The sequence below is a fragment of the Cottoperca gobio genome, chromosome 15 (genome assembly GCF_900634415.1).
Source record: "Cottoperca gobio chromosome 15, fCotGob3.1, whole genome shotgun sequence".
Taxonomy (NCBI): Eukaryota; Metazoa; Chordata; class Actinopteri; order Perciformes; family Bovichtidae; genus Cottoperca; species Cottoperca gobio.
The window spans coordinates 18,561,109-18,586,008 of record NC_041369.1 but is presented as its reverse complement, the minus strand read 5'-3'; the positions used below and the strand labels follow the sequence as shown (position 1 = coordinate 18,586,008).

Below are 24,900 nucleotides of genomic sequence, written 5' to 3'. Positions count from 1 at the left end.
TGATGCATTCACCTCATGAATCATGAAGTGGTGACACATCGCTCTATCCCTACGCGACAGTACATTAGCAGCCTTTAAGAATAATTCAGGGCGACTTGGTGTCGTATTGGAAACAAATTCTGCAGAATCTCCAACATAATTCCCGGAGCATTGTTCAAACATGCAATATTGAGATTTACTGACACTTTCAATTACAGTCAAGTTTAATGCTTTGACTGGTAAATGTTTTTGACTATATATAAATGATGGAAAGGACATGCACATCACAGAGTGCGATGGGATGGGGGGGCTGGATCAGATATAATAGAGTAAGAACAAAAACACATAGATCTGCACACCAAATTGCTCCCCGATATAAACGCTGCTGTTTAACATATGCAATCGAAACTCCTCAAAACTGTGTGTTTTTAAAAAGCAGAAAATCGGCGTGGCATGAGCAACAATAAAAGTAATTTGGGTCAGAAATCTGAATCCAAATCCTCATTTTCAAGTAGTTTTTTTTAACATACTGGTGTTTTGGTGCATAACGGTCACAACAAACATAAAAAGAGAAAAGCAGAAACAAGTAATGCAAAAAAAAAAAATCATAAAAACAAATCAATTCCAATATTGACTGAAGAATGTGCATTTGCTCACAGTATGAAGATTATGTGCAAATTAATGTCCACCACATTTATTTGGTGTGTGTTGAATCAAAGCATGACACATCAAGAACATGCACAACTTCAGCCCAGCTTTGGACCACACACCTCCCTGCAGGGAGTTAACCTGGCAGTTGGACAGAAACACTCTTAATTCCTCTCTTTTAAAGTGTTGTGGTATAAATATGTAATTATAACTGTGTTAGGATTGTTTCTCTTTAACCCAACATGATTCCCTCTCTTTTCTTCAGACCTCCTTGTGATGAGATGCCAGCATTTACTTGTTCCTCCATTTGTACTCACTGTAAACCCGGGCACTTCGGACGAGTGTCCGCGATACCACAAACAAATGCTGAAGTGTAGATGCTAATGCTCTCTTTTTGTCATTCTCTCCTTCCTCCTTCCAGCCTGCCCGGTAATCTCTCCTCCTCCTCTCTCCTCCTCCTCCTCTCTCTCTGCGCCTAATCCGCTCCACAGCCGTGAAAACTCTCCATGAGAGAGAGATGACCCGTTCTAATGGGTGGAGGCAACCACCCACACACACAGCCGTGGAGGGTCCACACACACACACACACACACACACACACACACACACACACACACACCTCGCTAAGCTCGCTTGGCTTAGTCTATATTGTCAGAATAAGACGCACCAGAACACGGTACATGATTCAAACCCCCATTATAACCCATTTCAAGGTTGTGGAGAATCTGCCCTGCTTTGTCAGCATTGGCAGTCAAAACACGTGTCTGGTGCTGAAACAGTTAGTTGATTAATTAATTAGTCAGTTGACAGATCAGTTAAGTTCATTTTCAAGAAAAGATTTCTCTGGTTGCAGCTTCTAAGATGTGAGGATGTGCCCCTGTTCTCTGATTTACATCATACACATTGAATGTCTTTGCAATTTGAAGACATTTCTCAACAGTTTCTGACATTTTACAGATTAAATATTATTCCCAGATCCATCTGCAATTAGAATAATTGTTGCAACAATAATGTGCAAGTGTTTTAGTATTTAAATCTTTATTCCGGTTCGATATTTTACAACTTACAACCGAAATATTGATGCAGGGTGTGAGAAAGCTTTGCTCAAATATCCCCGTGCAAGGACACTCAAATGTACCAGGTCTCTGCGCAGATGATTGAAGTCACAAAGAGAAAACAAGATTTACTGAGCAGATCTCCAAACATCGCAGCGTATCAGAGCAGCTGTTTCGGTGAGCTGAGTGCGTGCAGGTGTTGAGCCCTCAGAGGGATCATTCAGCCATTTTACTGCTGGTTCCTGTACACTTGTTTATTAGACGATTTAAGGACCATACAGCTGGTTTTGAATGTTGTTGGCCAGTTGAGCACAGATTGCATAATGTTTTACATCCCTGCTGATCATTTACCAAGCGTGCCACACAGTTTAAGATTGACTCTTCACTTAGTCAATAGTTTCATCTTTAAACTATAAACGTTTGACTTGAGAAAGGTGGACACCACGGGACACATGTGTCCCCTTTATTTGTGGGTACATGGTAATAATGTCAGTACGTTAGATTGGAGAGTTGAACAAAAACATGTTTCATTCAAGGTATGTTTGCTGGTTCTTTGTCTAAAATGCTTAGTTTACTCAGAACAAAGCATGTGACTTGCTCAAAGCCTCCTCGAATTTAAATTTTAAAAGATTTTTAAAAAGATGACTGTGTTCATTGTGATAAATTATCTAGCACGAGCAAGTTTCAGGTCTCTGCAAATTGATTTTCATAGATGATTGAAATAAAAAGAAGCTGCTAACGGCATGAAAAGTAGGAAACCAATCTAAAAATACGTAACATTGCTGACTTACACTAATCACACATTCAATTCTTCAGACCTGTTTATTCAGACATGAGACCGACGTGTTAACTTGACGAGGTGCACGCCTGAAAGGGACTGGATTGTAAAGAGAACCCTCTGAGTGTTGTGAGTTTAGGTTGTTGTTTAATTGCTTATAAATTAAGCTTTTCATATACAAGAGAGAAATAATGTGCTGTTTTCTCATTAATTACTTATATAGTCTCACATTTTTAATGGTAGAGTCCTTTACGACCAATCTTAAATTATAAAAGTCCCCCTCAAGAAAATACACAACAGTTTGTTTTTGTTGGACATGTGTGCTAGGGAACATCTGCCCTGGGATGCCCTGACACACACCCTGCAACCAACACAATGTGCCATCTCACACACACACACACACACACACACACACACACACACACACACACACACACACACACACACACACACACACACACACACACACCTGCTAGTTGGCGACAGTCAGGCTAGCCACAAAGCCATGCTACAGTAGCGTTTCCTCTAGAGCAGCTCCTCTGGTCCTGCTTCAACAGATGGCCCGATGGGTCCCTGGACAGGCCTGCAAAGTGGAGGGAGGAGGGATGGAGGATGGGGGAGTTAAAGGGGGACGGAGGGAGGTTGCGGGGGGTTGGCACCCTGTTAGGAGGACTGAGGGGGGGTGGGTGAGGGGAGGGAGGGAGGAGACATATGTCCACAGCCCTGGCCCCTGCCGACGGACTTTCTCTGCTGGCTGCATGGCTCGCTGTCACACACACACTCACACTCACACACACACACACACACACACACACACACACACACACACACACACACACACACACAATAACTTGTTTTTGTCACTTAGGAGGACTACATACCAAACCTAATCTTAACTGTAACTAAAAACAAAATCTTAACCCATAAATGTAACATTTCACCTTGTGGGGACCGTGAGGTGAGTCCTCGTGATGTGACTGCGTGAAAACATTTCTGTCCCCACATTGTCAGTAATATAGGTTTTACACACACAAACTTACTCCACTAAGGCTGGCAGATCGCTGCAGCACAGCTCCTCTCCCTCTCTGTCTGCACCTAAAAGACCCACGCGCCCCGACAATGAGGTGACCATGTCCCTGCCTGAGCCGAACCAGAGGGATGGTGAGAGAGAGAGAGAGAGAGAGAGAGAGAGAGAGAGAGAGAGAGAGAGAGAGGGGGGAGGAAGAGAGAGAGAGAGAGAGAGGCGAGAGAGGCGAGAGGAGAGGGAGGGGACGAGGGAGGGACACATTAACAAGCTATAATCTCAACTGCCTTATCCATAATGCATTGTGTGGGCCAATTTACATGGTGCTGGTCCCTCTGGGAGAAAGGAGATCATCCATCACATTACTTTATTAGCTCCCTCACACTCTCTCACAGATGCAGACATATGCGCACACATCCGCGTGTACACACACACACACACACGCACACACGCACACACACACACACACACACACACACACACACACACACACACACACACACACACACACACATCATTATTTGTCCCTGCCTGTCCTTCTCTCTCCCTCTGTTTTGTTGGCTTGTTTTGTCATGGTTGTTGTTTCAAACTGCTGCTGCCTCTATAAAACAACTCCACACCGTGTCGTGTTGTGCAGACTGTGACAAATAGGGAGGGATTTTTCTTAAAAACAAATACAACAGTAGTTTATTTTAAAAAATACGACAGCCTCTGGTTTTAGGGTGAGTCATGGAGGAGTTTAGAGTCAGAGGATTTAGGTAAATGTCGGAAATCTGATGCCAAGCTTTGTTTTCTAAAACAAAACTTTCTTTGTGTTTAAATTAATAAATCTCACAATTGTAAATCCACAAAGTATCATTAATCCCTGATCGTTTTTCTTCAGATTAACATACAATGAGTCATTTTTTAGGGGGGATTTGAGGAGATTTAAGATGAATACAAACATTTTGGGACAGCAGCGTATTTAGGATTGTCTCCATGAATTTGGTAAACTTTTCTTCACAACTGGCTAAAAGTAAAGATCCACTTTGTGTTTGAATGTGATCATTTCAGACCAGACATATCAGGACTATTTGCAAGATAAGAAGATAAGAAGATTGTGGTTTACTGAGATTTGTGATTTTACAACTCAAATGTAAAACTTAATCAAGATACAAGCAAACAATTCAAGATACACATTGAACTGCAAATATCAAAAGATCAAATCATTCTCTGTGCATGAAGCAAATGTTGTTGTTCCTCTTTGGATTTATTTTAATGCAGATTCCAGTTCAACTTAATTGAACTGCACTTTCTGAATTATTGGGATACAAAAATCAGTATTAGAAATTATAGTTCAAAATCTGTCATTTTATTCATGGTCATTTATGAAATAATCAAATTTTGATTGTCTATCTTTAAGCATTCATCACATTTTTGAAACCATTAGTTTATTTTCTTATGCGTTTAAGAATTACGCAAAATTAACCATTAATGTTGTTTTAATTGAGCTTTTTTTTTTTAATGAATGGTGATATAATTAGCTACCGGAATAAGGAACTAAATTAAGGGTTAAGAAGTTTCAGGGGAGAAATAATTTCCTGCTAATTCTGAAGTCAGTCCAGATGATACAGATACATAAACATACATTAAAATGTCCATAAAACCGTCCTGAGTTCGGTCTGTCTGTGATGTGTGTGTTGTGTTTGTGTCTAATGACTGGATCGACTCAAGTCGTCCGTGCATGTCACTGAAATTAATTGTTGGCACCTTAGCCACACACACACGCGCGCACACATACACACACACACACACACACACACACACACACACACACACAGCAGATGCATCAGACTCCGCAGTCACCCTGTGAATAAAAAGGGCTGTAATTGCAATCATATATGTGGAGCTTCAGCACTGCGCGCCATACCGTACCATTAGTATCACAAATAAGTAATAATTTGCTAATGACAACATTATGTTGAGTCAGTTTAGGGGCAATTAAAGTGAGTGATATTTACATATGCCCAATGAATCACCGAGCGTGGCAGTTCGGGCGGTCTCTAATGAATATTCATCCAGGCATTTCTCCCCTGCGCGCTGCAGTTTATAAACTGAATTATGGCTGATTTGCCCTTTTAAAAAATGAACATGGGCGCATCTCCCACAAGGAGGCGGCGAACAATAACGTCTGATTATAAAAATGTTTTACTGCTAAACTGCCGGTGAGGGGACGGCGGCAGCGTGGTTAAAGACTCACGTGGAGGGGTGCAGTGGAGGGAGAGCCGACCTAAAAAAATCCATCCGATTTAGTCTGGGACTGTCCACCTTTTTTAGACTGACATAAATATTAACCGCGCGCATTCACAGCGCTCCGTGCACCATGAGTATCAGACTGAACATGTAATTGATTTGGTTTTTTTTACAGGCGGTAGTTTGTCTTCAGATTATCCCAAGTGGAGGTCACGATTCACACCAACCTTTAGGATTGATTTCCATAAGGAGAGCGGCCGGCTGCCTCACCGCCTCCACAGCCGGGGATTTCTCCGGTAATTGCCCCCGGTGTGTGTCGGGTGGGTGGCGCTGACCTCTCAGGTGCAGGATCAACAGGCGACATCAGTTTACATTCACAGGACGTTTAACAAGATGGGTTGCACGTTTATCATGCAAATAGGAGGCTCTCGAGCAGGTGTCAGCACACAGTCAACACACGCAGTCAAAACACACAGGCACACACACACACACACACACGCACACGCGCGCGCACACACAGCGTCTTTAATCAGGAATGCAATCATTATCGAATTGACAAATGTAACCATAGACACAGGAGCTTTTAACATGACTAATCCAGCTGTAGGCAGATCTCACAAAGATCAGTGATGTAAAACAAATATCCAAAAGCAACAAAATAAAATGTGTACGTATATTGTTTCAGACTGGTCACACCTTTAAAATGTGACTTTAGGTGGATTTCCCTCCACTACAGACCTATGCAAAGCATTTTTCTAAACTCTGAATCCATTATAAGATATGTTTTATATGTCTTCAATAGTAGAGTTGCCGCTGTATCAACATGTACACATATAGACACACATTGATGATATTTTCTGCAACAATCCTTTTTTAAATTTAGACTTTATATGTCTGACTCTTACAAATCAAGTGTTGGACAACATCAATCAATATGTTTAATTCACAAGTCATGAGTAAATAATTTATTTCAGTTTTTGTTGTAAACAAATGCACGTAATGACATTGATCATTTTACTTTCGTAAACAAATCAATATCATGCCATACTTTATTAACGCTTAACAATGTACCTCTATCCGAACAAATAACATTCCTCACAAGCTCTTTTAAAGTGCTGATATGCGTCATGACACATTTGTTGAATTTAATGTTTATAAGATGTTATAAGAGTAAGAGACTTAAATAAAGAAAAAATAAAATGTTCCTCCTGCTTTCAGTCAGCTCAGTCTTTCCTTAACACTTCAGTTAGTTCATTCCTTTGACTCAAATGTATCTGCTGCCATCTTGTGGTAAATCATGGAAGAAAACATGCGTTTCAAATCCAACTTCATTGATCCCAGAGGAAAAAGTCTCTGCTTGCCTTTACATAGGGACCAGAGGTCAGAGGTCAGAGGTCAGCTGTAGAAATGCCAAAGCATAGCTGGGAGGGATTCATGCTGCACCGCAGTCCATATAAGCTCAATGTCCTCCCTTTAGGGATGACATTTTGGCCTACAAGTAAGCTCTTCTGTTTTTCACATTTGACAAGCGTGGCCTTGTGAAACACTGAAAACAGCCAGCAGCTTTATATTCAGTGTCAATTCAGCAACTGGATCAGAACTTGGATACACTTCATGAAGGAAGCTCACATTTGTCTTTGTGGTAGAGAGGGGAAAAAAGGGTGAATAAATGCTCAACTGGTTAACAAAGACACCCGACCACCACTTTCCTCTCATTTGGGGATAAAACCATCAACTCTTAACATTTAGAGGCCAAGGACACGTCCGCTGGAGGGGGTTGGCAGGATATTCTGGTCCCTCCGAGGGTCTCTCATGAGTTGACATATTTTGCTTCTAACATGCTGACAAACAGCTGTGGATGGTCTGAGGCTACTTTGGAGTTACCCAGTTATCCATGTAAATCAGAGGCGTAGGCCTGCGACAAAAAAGAACCAACATTCTTAAACTTAATCCAAAAATGTGCATCCGTCGGGCTGTAACTTGCAGATCTTCTCTTATCTGTTCAGTAACCATAGTGATTAGGACCTGATAAAAAAGCTATTACAGATAAACAGTTCCTTAGTCAATGTTCCTATCGTAACTTAAGATAACTTTGCTATAACTGTTAAACTGTCTGAACTTCCACTTTCCCCCCCAACTAGTTTAATCCACACGGCTTCTCTTTTATTGCTTTCACACAACGAAATGTTACCAACACTTAAATCTTATCTTCGACTCTTACTATCTTATCTTAAGAATTAAGAAGTTTCTGTAATACGACCACTGCCGTGCAGGACAGTGGACAAAAGATCATCTTCCTCTCGTTGTTCTAACCTGCACTCCTCAAAAAGTAACTTGGTATCAATACACAAAGCTGACAAATATGACAGATGTCTCAGGTAATTTTGGCAGGTGAAGGTCGGGGAAGGGCAGCACGCCGTCGTTGTCTATGTGTGTCTGAACTGTGTAGGCTTTGGCCTCTGCTCCCCACTCCAGCACCGAGCTTTGGATGATCCCCAGTCTGGCCTGTTCGTGAAACGCTGCTCCCAGCTCCCTGCCCAGGAAGATGTCTTGGATCCGGGGAGAGGACAAAGCCAAGGAATCTCTAAACATGTCCCCAACCATGTCCAGGTTTGTGTCTTTATCCCTGTGGAATCTATTTGTGTCGAGGAGCGCACCATTATCTCTGTTGGAGTCACTGTTTGAGTCTGTGTTCTTGAATCTGTTTGCATCTGGACATTGGTGAACCAGCCTCTGCGCCAGGTTCACCACCGTCAGCCTCTCCAGGTGCTGCACAGCAAAATGTCCCTCCAGGGAAGAAGAAGGTGTCTCTCTGGATCCTCCAGGGCCACAGTGGATCAGCGTGAGGTGCCTCACCTCCGAGTTGTTGAGCAGACGTGCCGTGTTCAACGGCGACGTGAACCAAACAGTTAAACGTCTCATTCGGAAAACGGGAGACGAGTGCGACTGGGGGCGATGCAGCGTGGAAAGCTGGATGTCCTTGCATCTGCAGTCTGTAAGGGATGAGACGCTGCAGGGTTGTGGATCCTGGCTGCAGGAGTAGTAGAAAAAGCTGTTGTGGGTCACATAAGCCAGTCGCAGGTCAGAGCGCTGGAGAGCCACCGACACACACAGCAGCACACAGAGGAGAGGGGCGGGGGGGCTGAAGGCAGGCATCACTGCTGCAGGAGAGTCTCAGGCAGCATGTTGACTGGTGTTCATGTGTGGATGTGTGTGTGTTCAGGTGCATATACCTGAGCCTATAGAAAAGAGAACACACACATTCAAGTAAAGATAAGAACACACATACACGACCTCTAAACTCATCACGCTGTATTTACTGCATAATAAGTTGTGTAAAGGCAACTAGTGGAAGAAGAACTCAGACATTTTGTGGGATTTACTTACCTGTGAGGTAAATCTAAAACCAGTAAGACACAAGAACGGCAAACTGTTTAAATTAGTGGCTGTATTTAATGTTTCTGGTATTTACTTCTGTTTGCTATAAACAGGATCCTGATGAAGAAACTTAAAGGATTCCTTCTGTAAGAAGTGGACGCACCAAAGAAATGTGTTTATTATTCTTAGTTATGTTCTGTATTGCAATAATAATCTTACTTTCAGAACATGCAGTATTTTTTTCAATATAAGTACATATATAATGGCATCAAATGTTTCAGTTTATTATCTTATTTTCATTGTAACTTTATTATGTAGATAATTATTTGTATCGTTTGTCATTTTAAGTTGTGTCAACAGATTTAGATGTTGTTAACGTTACTGTCGATCAATGTGCACTGTCCGATATATATAAAGAAATACATAGAATAAAGAATAAATCACTATATATCATTAGAATATTACACATTCATGTGTAAGTAGCATTTGTTTAGAGGTGGAACTGATTTTACTTGTATATCCAGTCTTGAGGATCAAAGATATTGCCTTTTTAATTTTACACATCTCTTCTTTCTTGTCTAAACCTGCCGCCTACATTACCCACAATGCAACTGGATCACCAACAGTTCTGTTGAAGATTCGGGTGTGCTACGCTAGCAGCAGTTAATGTAGCCCCGAGCGGCGAGCGCCACTGTAAGCTCTGTATCTTTAAACAGTGTGAATAAATATAGAATTACAAACTAAATAAATGAGGACACTTATTAGTTTCCACAAAGCTGATGATGTGTAATGTGTGAGGAACTCCCCCAAGGTTAGGAATCTGAACATTTCTTCCTTTGTTGCACTCCAGGTGTGACTTATAAATGTATCTATTGGTAACACATTTGTCCTACGCTTCTTTTACTCCAGTGTGTGAACTTCCATTTCATCGGCACATAATACAATTACCTTGACATTAGATATTAACCTTTACATTTTTGTGGCAAAGCTTAACTGCCATGAGTGAAATGTTTATGTGAAAAGACAATGCTTTGGGTCATATAAACAAACCGAGCCCTCTTTCAGCGCAGGTCAACTTTCATACAGAAGATTCTTGTTATTGGAGTAAAATGCTCCGAGGTCGCTCCCCTGTGTCTCACCATCCATTAAGTATTGGCTTACCAAGACGTGAAGAGAGGGGATGTGGACATACTGACAGCTGGTTTGGATCAGTACTTTGACACACGCACACACACACACACACACACACACGGATGGGTGTGTTCTTCCTGCACGTCACTTGGCACTGGGATCCCACATTGAATTTCACACATACACACACATTTAGAAAATTATAACTGTGGAGATGTGCTTTGAGATTCCAGGCAAAGCTTGGCTTTTACAAAGGTCTCGACCAGGAACGTGACTCTCTGCCTCGTTCTGAAGCCAGGGCCGAGCTGACCACTACATTCTTCTGTTGGCCTCATGTGACATTAAACAGAAGTGCATTATCTAAAGTATGTTTAACCACTGGCTTCACAGCCCTTTTGTATTCCTTGAAGGAGAACAAATACTCTTATTCCACATTCCACACTCACGGCATCGTAGCATTATTGTATATGATGTTTCAACTCTTCCTTGAAGCTCTATCATGTTTACACCGATGAAACATTCAAACCCAAGATCCCATGATTTCTATGGATGAAAGGGAAATACTGCAGATTGTATTGTGCAACATTTATACATGAAATTCAACCTGATATATTTGGAGATTACGGGGAAAACATAGTTTTGTGGGTGTAAACAATGTTTAGCTACAGTTACAGCTAGCAGCTCAGTTAAATGGGCTTTTGCTTTTGCTTTTGCTTTTAAAAATACCTCACAGTAGATAAAATACTATATGAAGAAATGTTTTAATGATGAAAAAGAAGCTATTAAACTAATAACATGTGATGACCGCAGTGTTTTTTTTAAAGTCTAAAGATATTCTGTATTTTTATTATTAACTAATCCAACAAAAACACCTTTAAAAACACCTATAGTTTAAGTAGCCAAAGCCATACACCTCCATTGTTCCCAAAATGATTACTGTAAAAACAGCCACTCCATGATTTATTCTTTCAACTGTAGTTTATTTATGAATCAACGCAACATCCACCTTTTTAACTATAACTACTCACTAGATTACCAAATCAAATACAAATGCAATATTTAATTATGTTTGAGTAACACTTACTCAAATAAACAGTGCCCGGCTGTGGCAAGTTGTACACTAACTTGGTTTAGTCTATAAAAAAATGTCCTTTAAACAGATAAAAAATAACTTTTTTGATACGTGTAACATGTTGCCCTCACTTTTGGCAACAGCTGTGACTCAAAGCTGACTCCAGTTGCCATCCTCTGTGAAAAAGCAAGTCACAAACTTCATAGAGCCACCTCTCAGCTGTGCAGACAGGAAGCTTTTGATTCTCAAAAAGGTACATTTTCGATGGAAATCCCCAATAATTTGAACAAAGGATTAGTTGAGACATTCCTTCCAAGAAGAACAACAAGCATCCGTCACTCGAGTGTCAAACAAACGACAGAAGTCTATGCTGAACCGGACAAAGCCCTGTAGCAGCCGTAGTAATTATGACGAAGCACGACAATGTTGTTTTGTAAAAGCCTGACCGCAACCGCTGCTTGACTTTAACCAAAGGTCCCCTGATTTAATGAAGGAGTCATTTTCAAACATAAAACCAAACCTTAACTATATTGCCAAAAAAAGATTTATTTTTCAACATTGAAGAAAGTGCTAGAGGTCGTGGAAAAACAACTTCTTTTGTCGTTGGAAGACTTACTATACATATACTCATTTTTAATGTTGGGAAACACACGTCTTTGCTTTCTTGCTGAGCGTTAGATAAGAACAAATATCTCAGGTGTGTACGGTAAATAAGAAAGCGCACCTCTACATCACACTTAATGTGATCACATGTGATATTTCATCTGTGCAAAAAGAGAATTCTGGAAGACACTCAGCAAATCTGTAACTAAAAAAACCCCTTTGCACATTTTAACATTTAGATTTAGATTTTGACATATAAACATATTTTTAACAATTACACATAACATGTTTCACATGAACTTCTGTCTTGAATGTGAGGAAAGTGAGATATATATTCATAATAGGCCTATATCACATTTTTACTTTCAGCGCCTCATTATCTCGGCAAGAAAGCACATAAGCATATTTCAATGTCGAGCTTTTCCTTTAAAACAACATCTTTGTTTTTGTAATTTAAAAAAAACCTTAAATCAGCCCCCCCCCCCCCTCCTATACTCATGGGCTCATGCACTCGATCTTAAAGGAAACATTTTTCTCGACACTGTAAAAGTTGCTGTAAGACATGAAGCATAATGACTATAACTATTCATGATGTAAATGTTGTGCTGAGAGCAAAGGCAGACAGCGGACCGGCATAAAACAACAGTAAATGACAACATACAGTACAACAGACTGTTTTACTGTTACGACCACCTTGCTCTGCCAAGCTTAGGTGGAAATGTGTAAAGATGGAGATTTAGAGTGACACTGTTTGGTTTTCCCTCAAGCCTGAACATTGTTAAGTACTACACACGTTATGTCTGGAGTACATTCCTTCAGTTCTGTGGCTGTAAAGACTTTTCCCCCACTTAGATACAAATGAATGTTTGCCCACATATCTGGCTTAGCTATGAATCACTCACTTGGATCTGAAGTGACTTAAACATTAAGCTTAAGAGTCATTCAGTGAAAACTCTCATCTACTTCAAGCTATCATTTCTCCTCTCAGAAATCCACAGTAGGATGACATACGGTCAATCAAACATCAGAAGCAGTTGCAGTGTTTATCTGTGACACATTTTACAGTTTTCCATCAAAACAGATCTGCGAGAATGTTTCTATTACATAACACAGACACAGGAATGCACACGCTCTGTAATGTAATATGAGAATATATAGCAAGGCTTGGCTTTCTGTTTCTTTGAAAGTCAAACTGCAGGGCACACATTATAATAGATGTTAAAGTCCAGTAAATGATCATCAATGCTAGTACACAGATAGTAAGTGTCTCAGTTTTCTGGAGTGTAACTTACCTCAAGTTGCTGCTGAAGAGCTGATATGTGAATGCGTCAGTCTGAGGCTGGGATGGGGAGGAAAGATCCCACATCCAGCTGACGTCAGGATGGGGGACGTACAGACTGAGTTCAGCCTCAAGTACTGCAGACACACATATGCTTGGTTTTATCAGAACAGGTCTGAAACCTATTTTTTTGATAGATTATGTTATGTCATACAGATAAAGAAATCACAGCCATATTTTTAAAACATTTCTTTCTGTATGTGAAAGTTATATTTATAACTACGCAGAATAACTTTTTGATAATTATTCTATCAGTAGTTTATCAATTTACTGCCATAAAGATTAAATCTTTCCCGACATGAAGCATTTCTTTGGAAAGATTCCCGGGAAAAACTGGTAATTTCCCGGTAACGTGACAAAACACTGAATAAACCTTTGCTGCATTCAAGTGCTGTCGGAAATATTATCTTCAAAAGCTTTAGTTGTATCCATAGGTTGTATCTCATGGATACAGCGATATACATTTGAGGGGATTTATTAAATAATTACATTACATTACATTACAGTTAATTTAGCTAACAAAAAGTGATGGTAATATATTTTATAAATGCTATTTAATGGGACGATTTGAAACACAACATTGATAGCAGGAAACAAAGAACAGCAATAACATGCCTGGTGTTCATTTGTCTCTTTTTTGTGCTGTTGAGAAACCTTATCTGTATCGCAACAGCTAAATTGGCATCTGAAGTATTTAGAAGTGTAAATTTACGAGGTTAGTTAAGGCATCAATAAGGAAATGTCGCATCCGCCTTCTGGATCGCCAACGGATCTGCGCGAGCAAAGAAAGCTGTTGGGAGACGGGCAGTTGGTCAGATTGTAGTTGTTTCTCTACGTCTTCAAGATGGAAAATTAGATCAGTTAGTGTCTTCATTTGATACAAACTTTAAAAGAAAGAAAACAAGAGCATTTGGTTGGTAGTTTAGTATGGATTTGACCACATTTCATCCCGTTTTCCTCTTTCTCGTCTTGTTACAAACTGTGGTGGCCCAGGGTAAGTTACGTTAGCTTACGTACATGCATTAGCTAACGTATATCAATGCTAACATCGTTATGTTAACCTGATTCAACACAGCTGTGCAGCCGAATTAATACGAATTTGTCAAACTACTCAAGAAATGGTCATTCTTACGTAATGTGATGTTGAATGCGGCATGTCATGCCTGTTTAGTATAAAGAGGTGAGATGAGGACGGGACGCTGTATTCCGTAAAATACGGCACATCCCTGCTAGCTAACAGCGGTCTGACTGCTTCTATCAGTGAATGGGGATTTCCCCTGTAATTGATCAACACATGGGATCATTATTCTGTGTTGGCGTGTAATTTTAAGGTTTCTATTGTATATTTATTGGCTACCTTTTACAGCCAGAAAGACTGTTATTGTGTAGCTGCTCCCGGATACCGTTGCCCACATCTACTGCACAGTATGTCTGAGCATGTAAACAACTGTATACGGTTTAAATTGATAGCAGAGGAGTTGTAAGGGCCAAATCACATCTTGGCTGCAATATCTCTACTAATGTGTACCGTGTGAACATTTCACCCCAGATAGACTTGTGTAACCTCTCATATGGCTGATTGCTTGAACAAAACCGACTGATAAATGTGACTTCTGTTTTGTTTTTTGTTCTTTCTACATTTGAGTATTACCCAAGACACTTTGTATGCCTCATTTCTGCAAAAGTGTGCATTTTGTAATAACCAAATGTACACACATTGGAATATTGGGTATTGATACACCTGCACATGTTCATTTGATATATATATATATATATATACACACACGCACACATCAGAAGGTGTGGATTTGAAACTCTGCTGATGCAGTACCACATACATAATGGGGAATAACTCTAATGACCATTTTTGGAACGTAACCAATCATCAATTAATCCATGCATAATATCGATTCTGTGCAGTCTGTGGGACTTTCTGCAAGACACTTGATACTAAAATGCGTCTTCGGTGATGCTATCAGCAGGAAACCGCTGTAAATACAAGCGTTAATGCACCCAGACTGCATAAAGAACACATTGACGTACAGACCACGCAGGGTCACTCGGCTGAGTATGATAATCAATTAATCATTAAAGTCAGTTTTCATGCACATCTATTCAAACACTCCCTTATACCAGCTTCCCAGTTGGGAGTGTTAATACATGTAAATAATCTTTACTTTCAGCCCTATTATTGATGGCACAGTAATTGATGACAAAAATGGCAATTGTGTCGCGGGGGCAGCAGCTCCATTAAGGAACACCAATCTTCCCTTTTCCTGGCCACATCCTCCAGCATCGACTGGGGGATCCTGAGGCGTTCCCAGGCCAGTGAGGAGATATAATCTCTCCACCGAATCCTGCGTCTTCCCCGGGGTCTCCTCCCAGCATTACCAAACATGTCAGACAAAGATTTAATAGACTGAGTATTTAACTTGTTAACCATCGCAGTAGTCAGAGTTTCCCCCACATGAAGAGAAATCTTTTTTAGAAGTAGCTACTCAGGAAGCATTTTAAGTATTTTGCCTGTTTGTTTCATCTGACGTTGACATATTCTTTATATATCTGAGCCCATTTTGATCAAACATCTGAGAATCACTCCAAGAACTCACACTAACAATTTAAGATGTAACTTAAATACTCCTACCTCAGAGTAGGACTTGAGAATGATTTATTAACCCTCCTACACCTACAGCAAATAACTTACCATGGTTATATATAATATTAGGACCGGGCGATTTTTAATCATATTGTGAGGAAATTATATATTGACATATCGAGGTACACAATTATGTTGTCTAAATTGATAATAACAAGCACAAACTAACTTCTCAGAAAATCTGATGTGACATATTTTGAGGAAATATTATTTTTCTGTAACTCCTGTGTGCCGACACGCAACAGTTCTGCTTATGCAAAAAAAAAAAAAAACCCAGTGTTGACACAAAGTATCGTCTCAATCTGATTACTCTGTATTCGTGTGCATGCATGGAAACATAGTCAGTGTATAGCTGGAAATATATATATTTTTCTCTTTATATTTTATATTAATTTATTGAATTGCCAGAAAACATGCTAAATCGTGATATATATCGTTATCAAATATGAAGTGACCTATATCAGGATAGAAGATTTTGGCCATATCGCCCAGCTACATGGTGAGGGTTTGGAAACGACACACAGTTTATAGGAGTTCATCAACATCCTGTCTTTCAGAGACATGAGGCTGTGTATGGTGCTGATGGTGTATATAATGACTTCGGTCAGAGAGGGTCTTGTGGGCATATCTGTGGACCATTGGTATGTGATGATACATGTCAAGGTCTAGGTGTGTTTATACAGTGAAGAGTATCGTCAATATGTCATAAAACACGACTTCATTGAGACAATCTACCATTGTCCTGTATACATTCTTGACATTGCCTTCATGTGTTACCAACTCACTGGGGTATGTTTTACTTCCCTGAAGCCCTGCACACAGTTATGTAGTCACTGTGTACATCTTGTGACACTACGATTGGGGCTTTCCAAGTAAATGTCCACCTCGCCTTTTTGAATTTTCTTTCGTTTGTGCCTTTGAATATATTATCTCATTAAAGTGTCACGTTTCACCTACAGTAATAGTTCAGTGCTGTGAAGACCTTAAATATGAGAGTGAGGACAATGAACAAACGAGGAACGACATATTAGTTATCAGTTCAGCAGATTCAGTTAATAAGAACTTTAATTAATGCTCGACATCTAACAACTTATTTTTCAGTAAAGACTAAAGTGAGAATCAACGAAAATAGTAAAGTAGTGCTGAAACTATTCATTGATTAGTCAATGATAAATCCTTTACGTTTTATTTATTTATTTCAAGTTAAACGGCCAAACATGACCAAATTCCAGCTCTTCAGTTGTGAGGAAGTGCTTCTCAGTAAAATGCTGCCATCGAATGTCTGGTTAGATTTGTAATCTTGTTGCTTTTCATGCTACTAGTTCAAATGTCTGCAGTGAAAAAGATCCATTTAGTATTTTTGTGCAGTCGGTGTTTGTGTCTTTATCGCCCCGTCCATCTCCTGTATCTTCCTCCTTTTCACTTTCTATGTGAAGCTTTTTCACACGCATTTGGGTGGCTGCAGTTGAACTGAATTCTCATTCTGACTTCAAGTAACACGACAGCTTTACTGTCATTGTCACAACGGTATTCAGATACAAAAATAACAGAGGCACCAAAATATATGCAGTATGAAATGTATCATGTACAACAACAAATCTAACAAAGACACACAATGAAAAAACAGGGACATAATATACCATTATTACTGAGTATAATATTATGGTATATTAATATCACGAACAAGTAGAAACTTATTGTACTTCTCTGATACCATTTAATGTACACAATCCTTTTATTACAGTTTTTGTTGCACATTGTTCGCCTTGTTTGCACATCGTGCTGTCTGCAAACTAAACGTTTCTCAGGGCACCTATATAAATGTATTTGAACTCATTTGGAAAGTAGCTTGTCGCAGCAGGAAGCTTTTCTGTCATGTTGTGGTGTTGTGCAAGTAACCAGTGTCCTCCTTTTTTTAAAGTCAGAGAGTTGATCTCTGTTCCTGCTTCTGAATTTCTGTTTTTTATGCACAAGTGTCAGCTACTCTGTCCTGCTTCACACATATAAACGTATAAACACGCTCAGTTTTTAGTAAATCATTTCTACTTGTTCTTAGCTGGGGGGGGGTTGACCTTCCCAAAGTTCACATTCTGACTTTTTTGTAAAGCAATGGATCCTCTTGTGTTCATAGCCCATGCTGCAACACTTTAGTTTTATTTTAACAATAGACTTTCATCACGGACATAATGTCTGAGTCACTTCATTCCTATTATATCACATTTGTTTTGTAAAGACATGAAGTTTTATAGATACAGTTTTTCCGATTTGGGATTTTATTTGTTAAATTTCCAGATACATTTTTGATATACATGAATATAACCAGAATTATAACAATATAACATCAAACATGAGTTTAACACTTTAATACTCCCATTTTATTGGGGTCACAATCAATTTCCCTGGGACCCATTCAAAAGACCACCTGCGGGTCCCGATACACTGATTAAGTGCATGTAAGTAGGTTTTACATTCTGGGTTTCAAGACTCCAGATACATTTTTTCCAACAGAGTCTCAAAAAATAATTTCGGGAGATTAATGCGAAGAATTTGCCTCCTATGAATTTTAGGATTTGAGTTACTGGAGTTTCTCAAGGAATAATTTCAGCCTTAAATTAAATATTGTTTTAAAGTAAATACATTTGTGCAGATTGTGTTCATGTCCTTGCTGTCCTTGCTGTAAATGATTAATCAGCAAAGGGCTTTTCCTGTATTAAGAAATCCTTTTTCTCAGAATAGATTTAATTTAAAACGTATTTGTTATTATAATAGGCTTACTTGAAGTTCAGGGTAATGTATATTTTTTATTGTCAATACACAAGATATTTTGCATTTTCACATGGTGTTCAAAAAAACTACAAACAAAAACTAAAACTGAAGTTAAAACTGAAAATGGTGCGGTTCCACATGTGTGGGTCCCGTGTTACCTTGTGGTCTCCGCCCTCAGAGACCAATGTTACTGTTGTGGTTATCACTTCTTTTTACAGCACATATGCTTCCATCTGTGATTTCTCACGTCTCAACTTGTTTTTGAGCCTCTGTATTTGTGTGGGTGTATGTTATCACGTGCATGCACATAAATGTTGGTTCACAGAGGAAATGAAACCGAAATGTGTTTTTTCTTCTTCTGTTGAGTTGTATGATAAGAGAGATGAACTTTAAAATTCCACGCCATGCCAAAGTCAATCTTTACACACTCCATTATATTTAACCTTAATCTTTCTAATTCGAATCTAATTCTTCTTTTCTCCGCTTGTCTGTCTTACTTTCTATTCCTGAATACACTAAAAGAAAACATGGCATCAGTGTGTGAGAATGTATATGCTCAGTCTGAGCTGCTGTAATCATTTAAACCAACCACTTTGGCTCCATTTGTGTTGATGGAGACATTTGAAGAGCGCTTGTCCCAGAAATATACCAGCCTAATGAAAAGAAGCTTCTCTGCCTGCATGATAAACATGCAAACAGAATACTAATGTTTTTTTGTTTTATTGTGATTATCTGAAACAAGAAGTGTGTGTGTGTGTGTGTGTGTGTGTGTGTGTGTGTGAGATTATTACAATGCTATGAGGCATGGCTGCTTCCTGTAACCGGAGGTTGTCAGGCTTGTGTACACATGCGATGGATAAAAAAAAGGCACAGCCCTGAAGTGGGGATCAGTTAACAAGGGGGGTCAAAGGGAAAACGCAGTCTGTATTTTGTGCCCTGCTTTTGCTACTTTGGAATTGAGGAAGTATGTGCTAGTCTATTTATTTGTAATCGTGTCAGAGGATACATGCATAACATTGCTGGTAGATTAGATGTAAAGAAATATACATATCTGCACTTTGTGCGTACTGAAAGAAAAGTGATTTCCTGACATTTTTCTCTTGGACTCGTGCTGTATGTTAGAGCTTTGTATGTGTGGACGAACATGAAGACCCAATGAAAGAGGGTCATCTGGAGTATATTGTGTACCAGTTTACATGCAGTGCCCTCTAGTGGGAAGTCTGTGTTACTGAAAATACCCAGCCTCCTTGACTTTTACACACTCTAATTGAGAAGAAGGGCTTTATGAGGGTTGAGCTGATTGTCTGTAAATGTTCGTGTAAACTCTTCTGTACAGAGAGAGAATTTCTCCTCATTGTAAGGCCTTGTTATGTACTTTCTTGCCAATAGTTTGCTGCTGGTACCATGTCTGCAGTGTGACGTCTGTGTCTCTGTTTCCACAGTGGAGCCGCCGACCGACGTGAAACTGCACTGCCACAATCTGCACAACGTTCTCAAGTGGAGTTACGACAAACCCTTGCCTGGGCTTAGATTCAGAGTCAATGTGGGCTCGACAGACGATATGAATGGGTTTGTGTTTTCCTTTGTACCCATTACCTGCTGATAATCTGTGTTTTCCTGTTTTAAAAGTGTGTTTTTTAAGATGATTTCTGCTTTAACACTTTACTTTCATCCAGATAACTTTAGTAGTCCTGGATCTGGCCTTGATTCAGGATATAAAGTGCACGTACCCACCGACTTTGTTGTATAAATAATGGATGTCCAACAGCACTCTGCTGCACAGTTATTCATCGTTGCAGGAGTACTTTGAGAAGTACTTTGCTCTGTTAAAAAATGAAGGTTAAATTGATGGACACACATGATTATAGGTTGAGTTGTTCATGAATGTTTAAATTAAAGATATCCTTTTCTAATAGCATGAACGAATAACTTTTTAGATAGTTAACAAGCTCCTAATAATTGTGTGTTTTAAAGCATTTATTAACTGTTTACACACATGTACAGCAGCATTCTAACTTTTTTTTGTTTGATTAATATGCTTTTATTTATTGGTTCATTATTTTCATGAGTCTCTTCTCGTCCTATTTGTTTCCCCAGTATTCCTAACGAGCTCTGGGTGGACCCACCAGCTAAACTAGAAGCCGACGTGTCGTTTCTCTCTGATCCAGGAAGCAGCTACTTCCTTACCGTAACTGCTGTGATTGGACAGAATGTGTCTCACGCCGTCCCTGACCAAGGAATCATTTTCAGCTATTTCAAGGACTCTCAAGCAAATCAGAGATGTGAGTATTGATGTCTGTATTTTTGTATTATAAAATGCGTAACTAACCTAAGCATAACTGTGTAACGTATGACGTAATATAGATATATTACGTCATACTCATAACTGTGTAACATATGACGTAATATAGATATATTATGTCATACGTCATAACTGTGTAACGTATGACGTAATATAGATATATTACGTCATACTCATAACTGTGTAACGTATGACGTAATATAGATATATTACGTCATACGTTACACAGTTATGCTTAGGTCAGAATTACTTTTGTCTCTGGCTTCTATTCAAAGTAATAGTTAGTTGTTCATGATCTCAGTATGCGTCCGTCTCTGACATTAAACATTGAGATTACTAATACTGTTGGTTTCCAGGTAGTTTGGACTTCCCGTCGGTGAACGTCACCGCCCAACAGGATGACACCGTGCTGCTCCGCTTCACGCATCCCTGGCTTGTGTACCACCATAGGTTGCCTCGGAGTCGAAAAACAAATGCTCGGGAGAAAAAAAGCCAGGATGCACAGAATACCCGAGAGCTACCTGTATTTTATTACGATGTTGTGCTCATCAGCCAGGTCAGACTGCGCCCAGTTTCACACACACTCACTCGCACACTATATGGGTGGTAGCAGATATCGATGCATCACATGACATGTCTGCTGTATCCCTGTGAAGGTTTGATGCAAAGAAGCCTCACTGTTTGTTTGTTTGTGTGTGCAGGAACAATCAAAACACCACAACTGTGTGAAGGATGTGTGTGAGGAGAAACTTCAAGTGGATGCTACACAGAAGAAACACTGTCTGAAGGTCAAGGGAGAGCTGCTGAAAATAGCAGTTAAAGGCACTCGAGAGTATTGCGCCCCGCCATTCGAAGAAGCACCAAGCTGTTGAGTAACATTTTCTTTCTTTCTTTAAGTTTAGTTTTAGTTTTTAAGATTCACAACAGTCATGCTTTGACTGTCCATTTATATACATGTCCATTTATAATAAATAAATTAATGTATTGAAAAAAGATAAATGTTATAATTTCTCAAATTCACAACAATGATTTTATTTACTGTGTGTGTGTGTGTGTGTGTGTGTGTGTGTGTGTGTGTGGCTGTGTGTGGCTGTGTGTGGCTGTGTGTGTGTGTGTGATTCTGTCTGTAAATGTATTTAATGGTTGGACATTTGTTTCCTCCAGATCTGGTCCACATCTGCGTCGTGGGCGTCCTGTTGTTCTTCAGTGCAGTTTCCTTTGTCCTCTTCATGGTGTACCGGAAAAAGACGTCACCCTCAAATCCTTTACCAAGTGCTATGGTAGGCCGTGTTCATCAACTCTGGTATTATGTGATCATTCAAATGGAAATCATTGGGTTTGAGTACGCTAGAAGAATTTATCCTACAGAAGAGGTTTTTACATTTCAACACTAATCTTAACAATTCCTCTTTTTGTCTCAAAGAATTTCAAGAGTAAAATTAGGGAGGTGACCTCAGGAGCGCTTCAAGAGAGGTTCACCGTGGCAGAAGTGGAGCCGACCTCACCCACACCTCTGCTGTCATCAGAAGAGAAAGAATTATCACCGGCTCTCATTCCCTCTACTGAGCCCGACGTCCGTCTGCGCATCGGGGTGTCGGAAGAGGATGAAGGTGTGTCCAACGACATGGAGGTAAGGAATGATGACTACATGCAAGGCAAGAACTTTGAAGAAGATGACGACCCGCCAGACTGCAGTGAGGTCCCCTCTGATTATGAGAAACGACAGGTGTTGGTTAAGTTGGCACCAGATGAACTGGCTGAGGGCTACCGCGGCTGAAGGTGGAACTCGTATCCTCTGAACATTGTGGCACGTTGACTGTTTGACATTAGGTCAAATGAGGAACTCTCCTGCAATCCTGCCATCACCTGCCATTAAAACTGAAAACTATGAAAATGTTCATCTCTACAGCAAATTACAGTCGTGATTACAGACGTCAGGTGGATCTGTTTGTGTTCTGTCCCTGTCCAAACGTCCCTCTGCCAAGTGAAAAGGGAATCAGGCCCCTGTTGATGTGTCAAAGCAGCACAACAAGCAGCCATTGAGAAATAAATTCCTGCAACGTGATTGACACTTCAGTCCAAAAGCCCTGCAGATAAAATACATTAAAGTCATCAGATCCGTCACCAGAGTGTTGTCGGTGTACTAATGTCGTCCATCTAAGTTCTTCATTTCCCCATACTTGTGTTTTAACTGCTTGCAGTCTGTGATTGATTCTGCCGCCATCACAATCTTTGCATGTCTAACAGCCAGTAGCTGAGAAAGCGGCTCATACTAACACGTGATTGATTATGTTACAGTCCATGTGGCGTTTATGTAAAGTGACTTAAAATAAGTGCATTCAACTTCCACAGGAAGCTTCACATGCATTTCTTAAATGAGACGTCATAGGTCACGTTGGGCTCATTAGTGATCTGTAACGTGATCTTCAACAGAAAGAAATGTGAGCAGCAAATGTAAATAAATAAAAAGTTACTTCCATCAGTGCAGAGTGCCGATGATAGGATCTTAACTGCTTTCAAGGCGGCAAAGAACGTGCGCTTTATATCCTGCGATGCGTGTTGAAGCGTTAACCAATAATAACATTTCCGTACTGTTCCATAAACATCTGTTAATCATGCATCCCCATCTATTTGCATCTGTTGCATGCACACGTTACTGTACGTATCAGTGGCTGCTGAGCGGTCACATTACCGTATTCACTGTGGAATAGTACGTCTTATGAAAATGTAGAATCTCCTCTTGCTTATTTGCACTTGTGCCTTTTTTCTACCTGAATCAAATCCTTTAGCTTCTCATTGCGGCACATGTTAAAGAAGCAGTGGAACAGAAGTGGATCGTTTGTCTGCTGGTAGACCAGGAGGAGGAGAACGAGGGAGAGATTATTCAATTAATAATGCACTAAAAGCCAAACGTGCTCTCTCCCGCGTGACATCGCTTCAGTGTGGTTGTAAAGGATGTGGAGTACATTTGTTTAGATAAATGTATGTAGGCATCACTGGAGTTGAACATTTACTTTATTGGCAAATAACCGATGATTGAACGATTACTGCACAGGGTTACAAAAAGTATTTAATGCCTTTAAATGTATTTAAGCAGTTTGAAAACTGCAGTTCATGAAAGTGTCGATCTGCACCAGAGTGAAGCGATGTTTTAACACAACCCGTCTTATCTTCGTGCTAAAGACGAATCGTTGTTTTGTATTTAACTTTTTTTGTGTTAAATAACTTCAAACTACACAGATGTTGATGTGAGACATCTCAGAACCTCTTGGCAGGTTAGTTGTTATGAGTACAGAGTCTGGCTGAAGAGATGCTGACTATGAAATGTTTTATTTGTAAAAACTCCACCAATTTCAATATGAAAGGATGTGTTAGCAGCCGGAGTGATCTGGGTGTGACCATGTTTGTATTTGTATAAGCTGTGAGCCCATTAAAGTCCAGCGCTTCATGTTTTAAATCTAGCTGCCTAACTGTTCACTAGTCTTTCTCAGTATCCGATTCTGTGCCTCTGTCCACACGATGATTCCTTCCGTCTGAAAGCTACTGTTTGTTTATTATCTTGCCATTTTTTTACGCATTACATCATTTCAATAAAAACTAAGATACATGTATTTGTCCGCCTCTTTCTGTTTGTATCCTGGTGAAATGTTGTACACAAACATTAGTTTTACATCTTTGTCCCAAATCTTATGTTGTTTGTTCCAAATGACTGCATTTGAAACGCTGCCCATCAAGGAGGGGAAGTATTTCAGTTTACTGAAGCAGCCAATTTACAGGTATTGAGTTATTGCTCTTTAAATCGTAACGATGTAAAGGAAGAAGCACACATGTTGTGGTTATTCATGACATTTAAGCAAACCCATGTTCCTTCCTCTCACACCAGTGACCAGGGAGACCTCATGTATGTGTGTGTGTGTGTGTGTGTGTGTTTCCTTCC

The 24,900-nt window shown here is 39.9% G+C and overlaps 2 protein-coding genes across 2 annotated transcripts; one reads left to right on the top strand and one right to left on the bottom strand.

Annotated features, from left to right (window-relative positions):
- Window positions 1-6,649: 6,649 nt before the first annotated feature.
- Window positions 6,650-13,747, bottom strand: LOC115019914 (uncharacterized). Its single transcript, XM_029449625.1, has 2 exons — window positions 13,193-13,747; window positions 6,650-8,955 (listed from the first exon to the last, which is right to left on the bottom strand). Exon 2 carries the CDS (start codon window positions 8,870-8,872, stop codon window positions 8,057-8,059), a length of 816 nt encoding a protein of 271 aa, XP_029305485.1. The 5' UTR covers window positions 8,873-8,955; window positions 13,193-13,747; the 3' UTR covers window positions 6,650-8,056.
- A 227-nt stretch (window positions 13,748-13,974) lies between these two features.
- Window positions 13,975-24,570, top strand: ifngr1l (interferon gamma receptor 1-like). Its single transcript, XM_029449624.1, has 7 exons — window positions 13,975-14,233; window positions 20,104-20,230; window positions 20,759-20,943; window positions 21,320-21,519; window positions 21,665-21,830; window positions 22,128-22,243; window positions 22,387-24,570. The coding sequence occupies exons 1-7, from the start codon at window positions 14,167-14,169 to the stop codon at window positions 22,738-22,740; spliced, it is 1,215 nt and encodes a 404-aa protein (XP_029305484.1). The 5' UTR covers window positions 13,975-14,166; the 3' UTR covers window positions 22,741-24,570.
- Window positions 24,571-24,900: the final 330 nt, after the last annotated feature.

Coding starts and splice junctions, on each gene's coding strand:
- LOC115019914 (XM_029449625.1), bottom strand. CDS start 8,872: ATGCCTGCCTTCAGCCCCCCCGCCCCTCTCCTCTGTGTGCTGCTGTGT.
- ifngr1l (XM_029449624.1), top strand. CDS start 14,167: ATGGATTTGACCACATTTCATCCCGTTTTCCTCTTTCTCGTCTTGTTA. Junction 14,234..20,103: donor ACAAACTGTGGTGGCCCAGG/GTAAGTTACGTT, acceptor CTGTTTCCACAG/TGGAGCCGCCGACCGACGTG. Junction 22,244..22,386: donor ATCCTTTACCAAGTGCTATG/GTAGGCCGTGTT, acceptor TTTGTCTCAAAG/AATTTCAAGAGTAAAATTAG.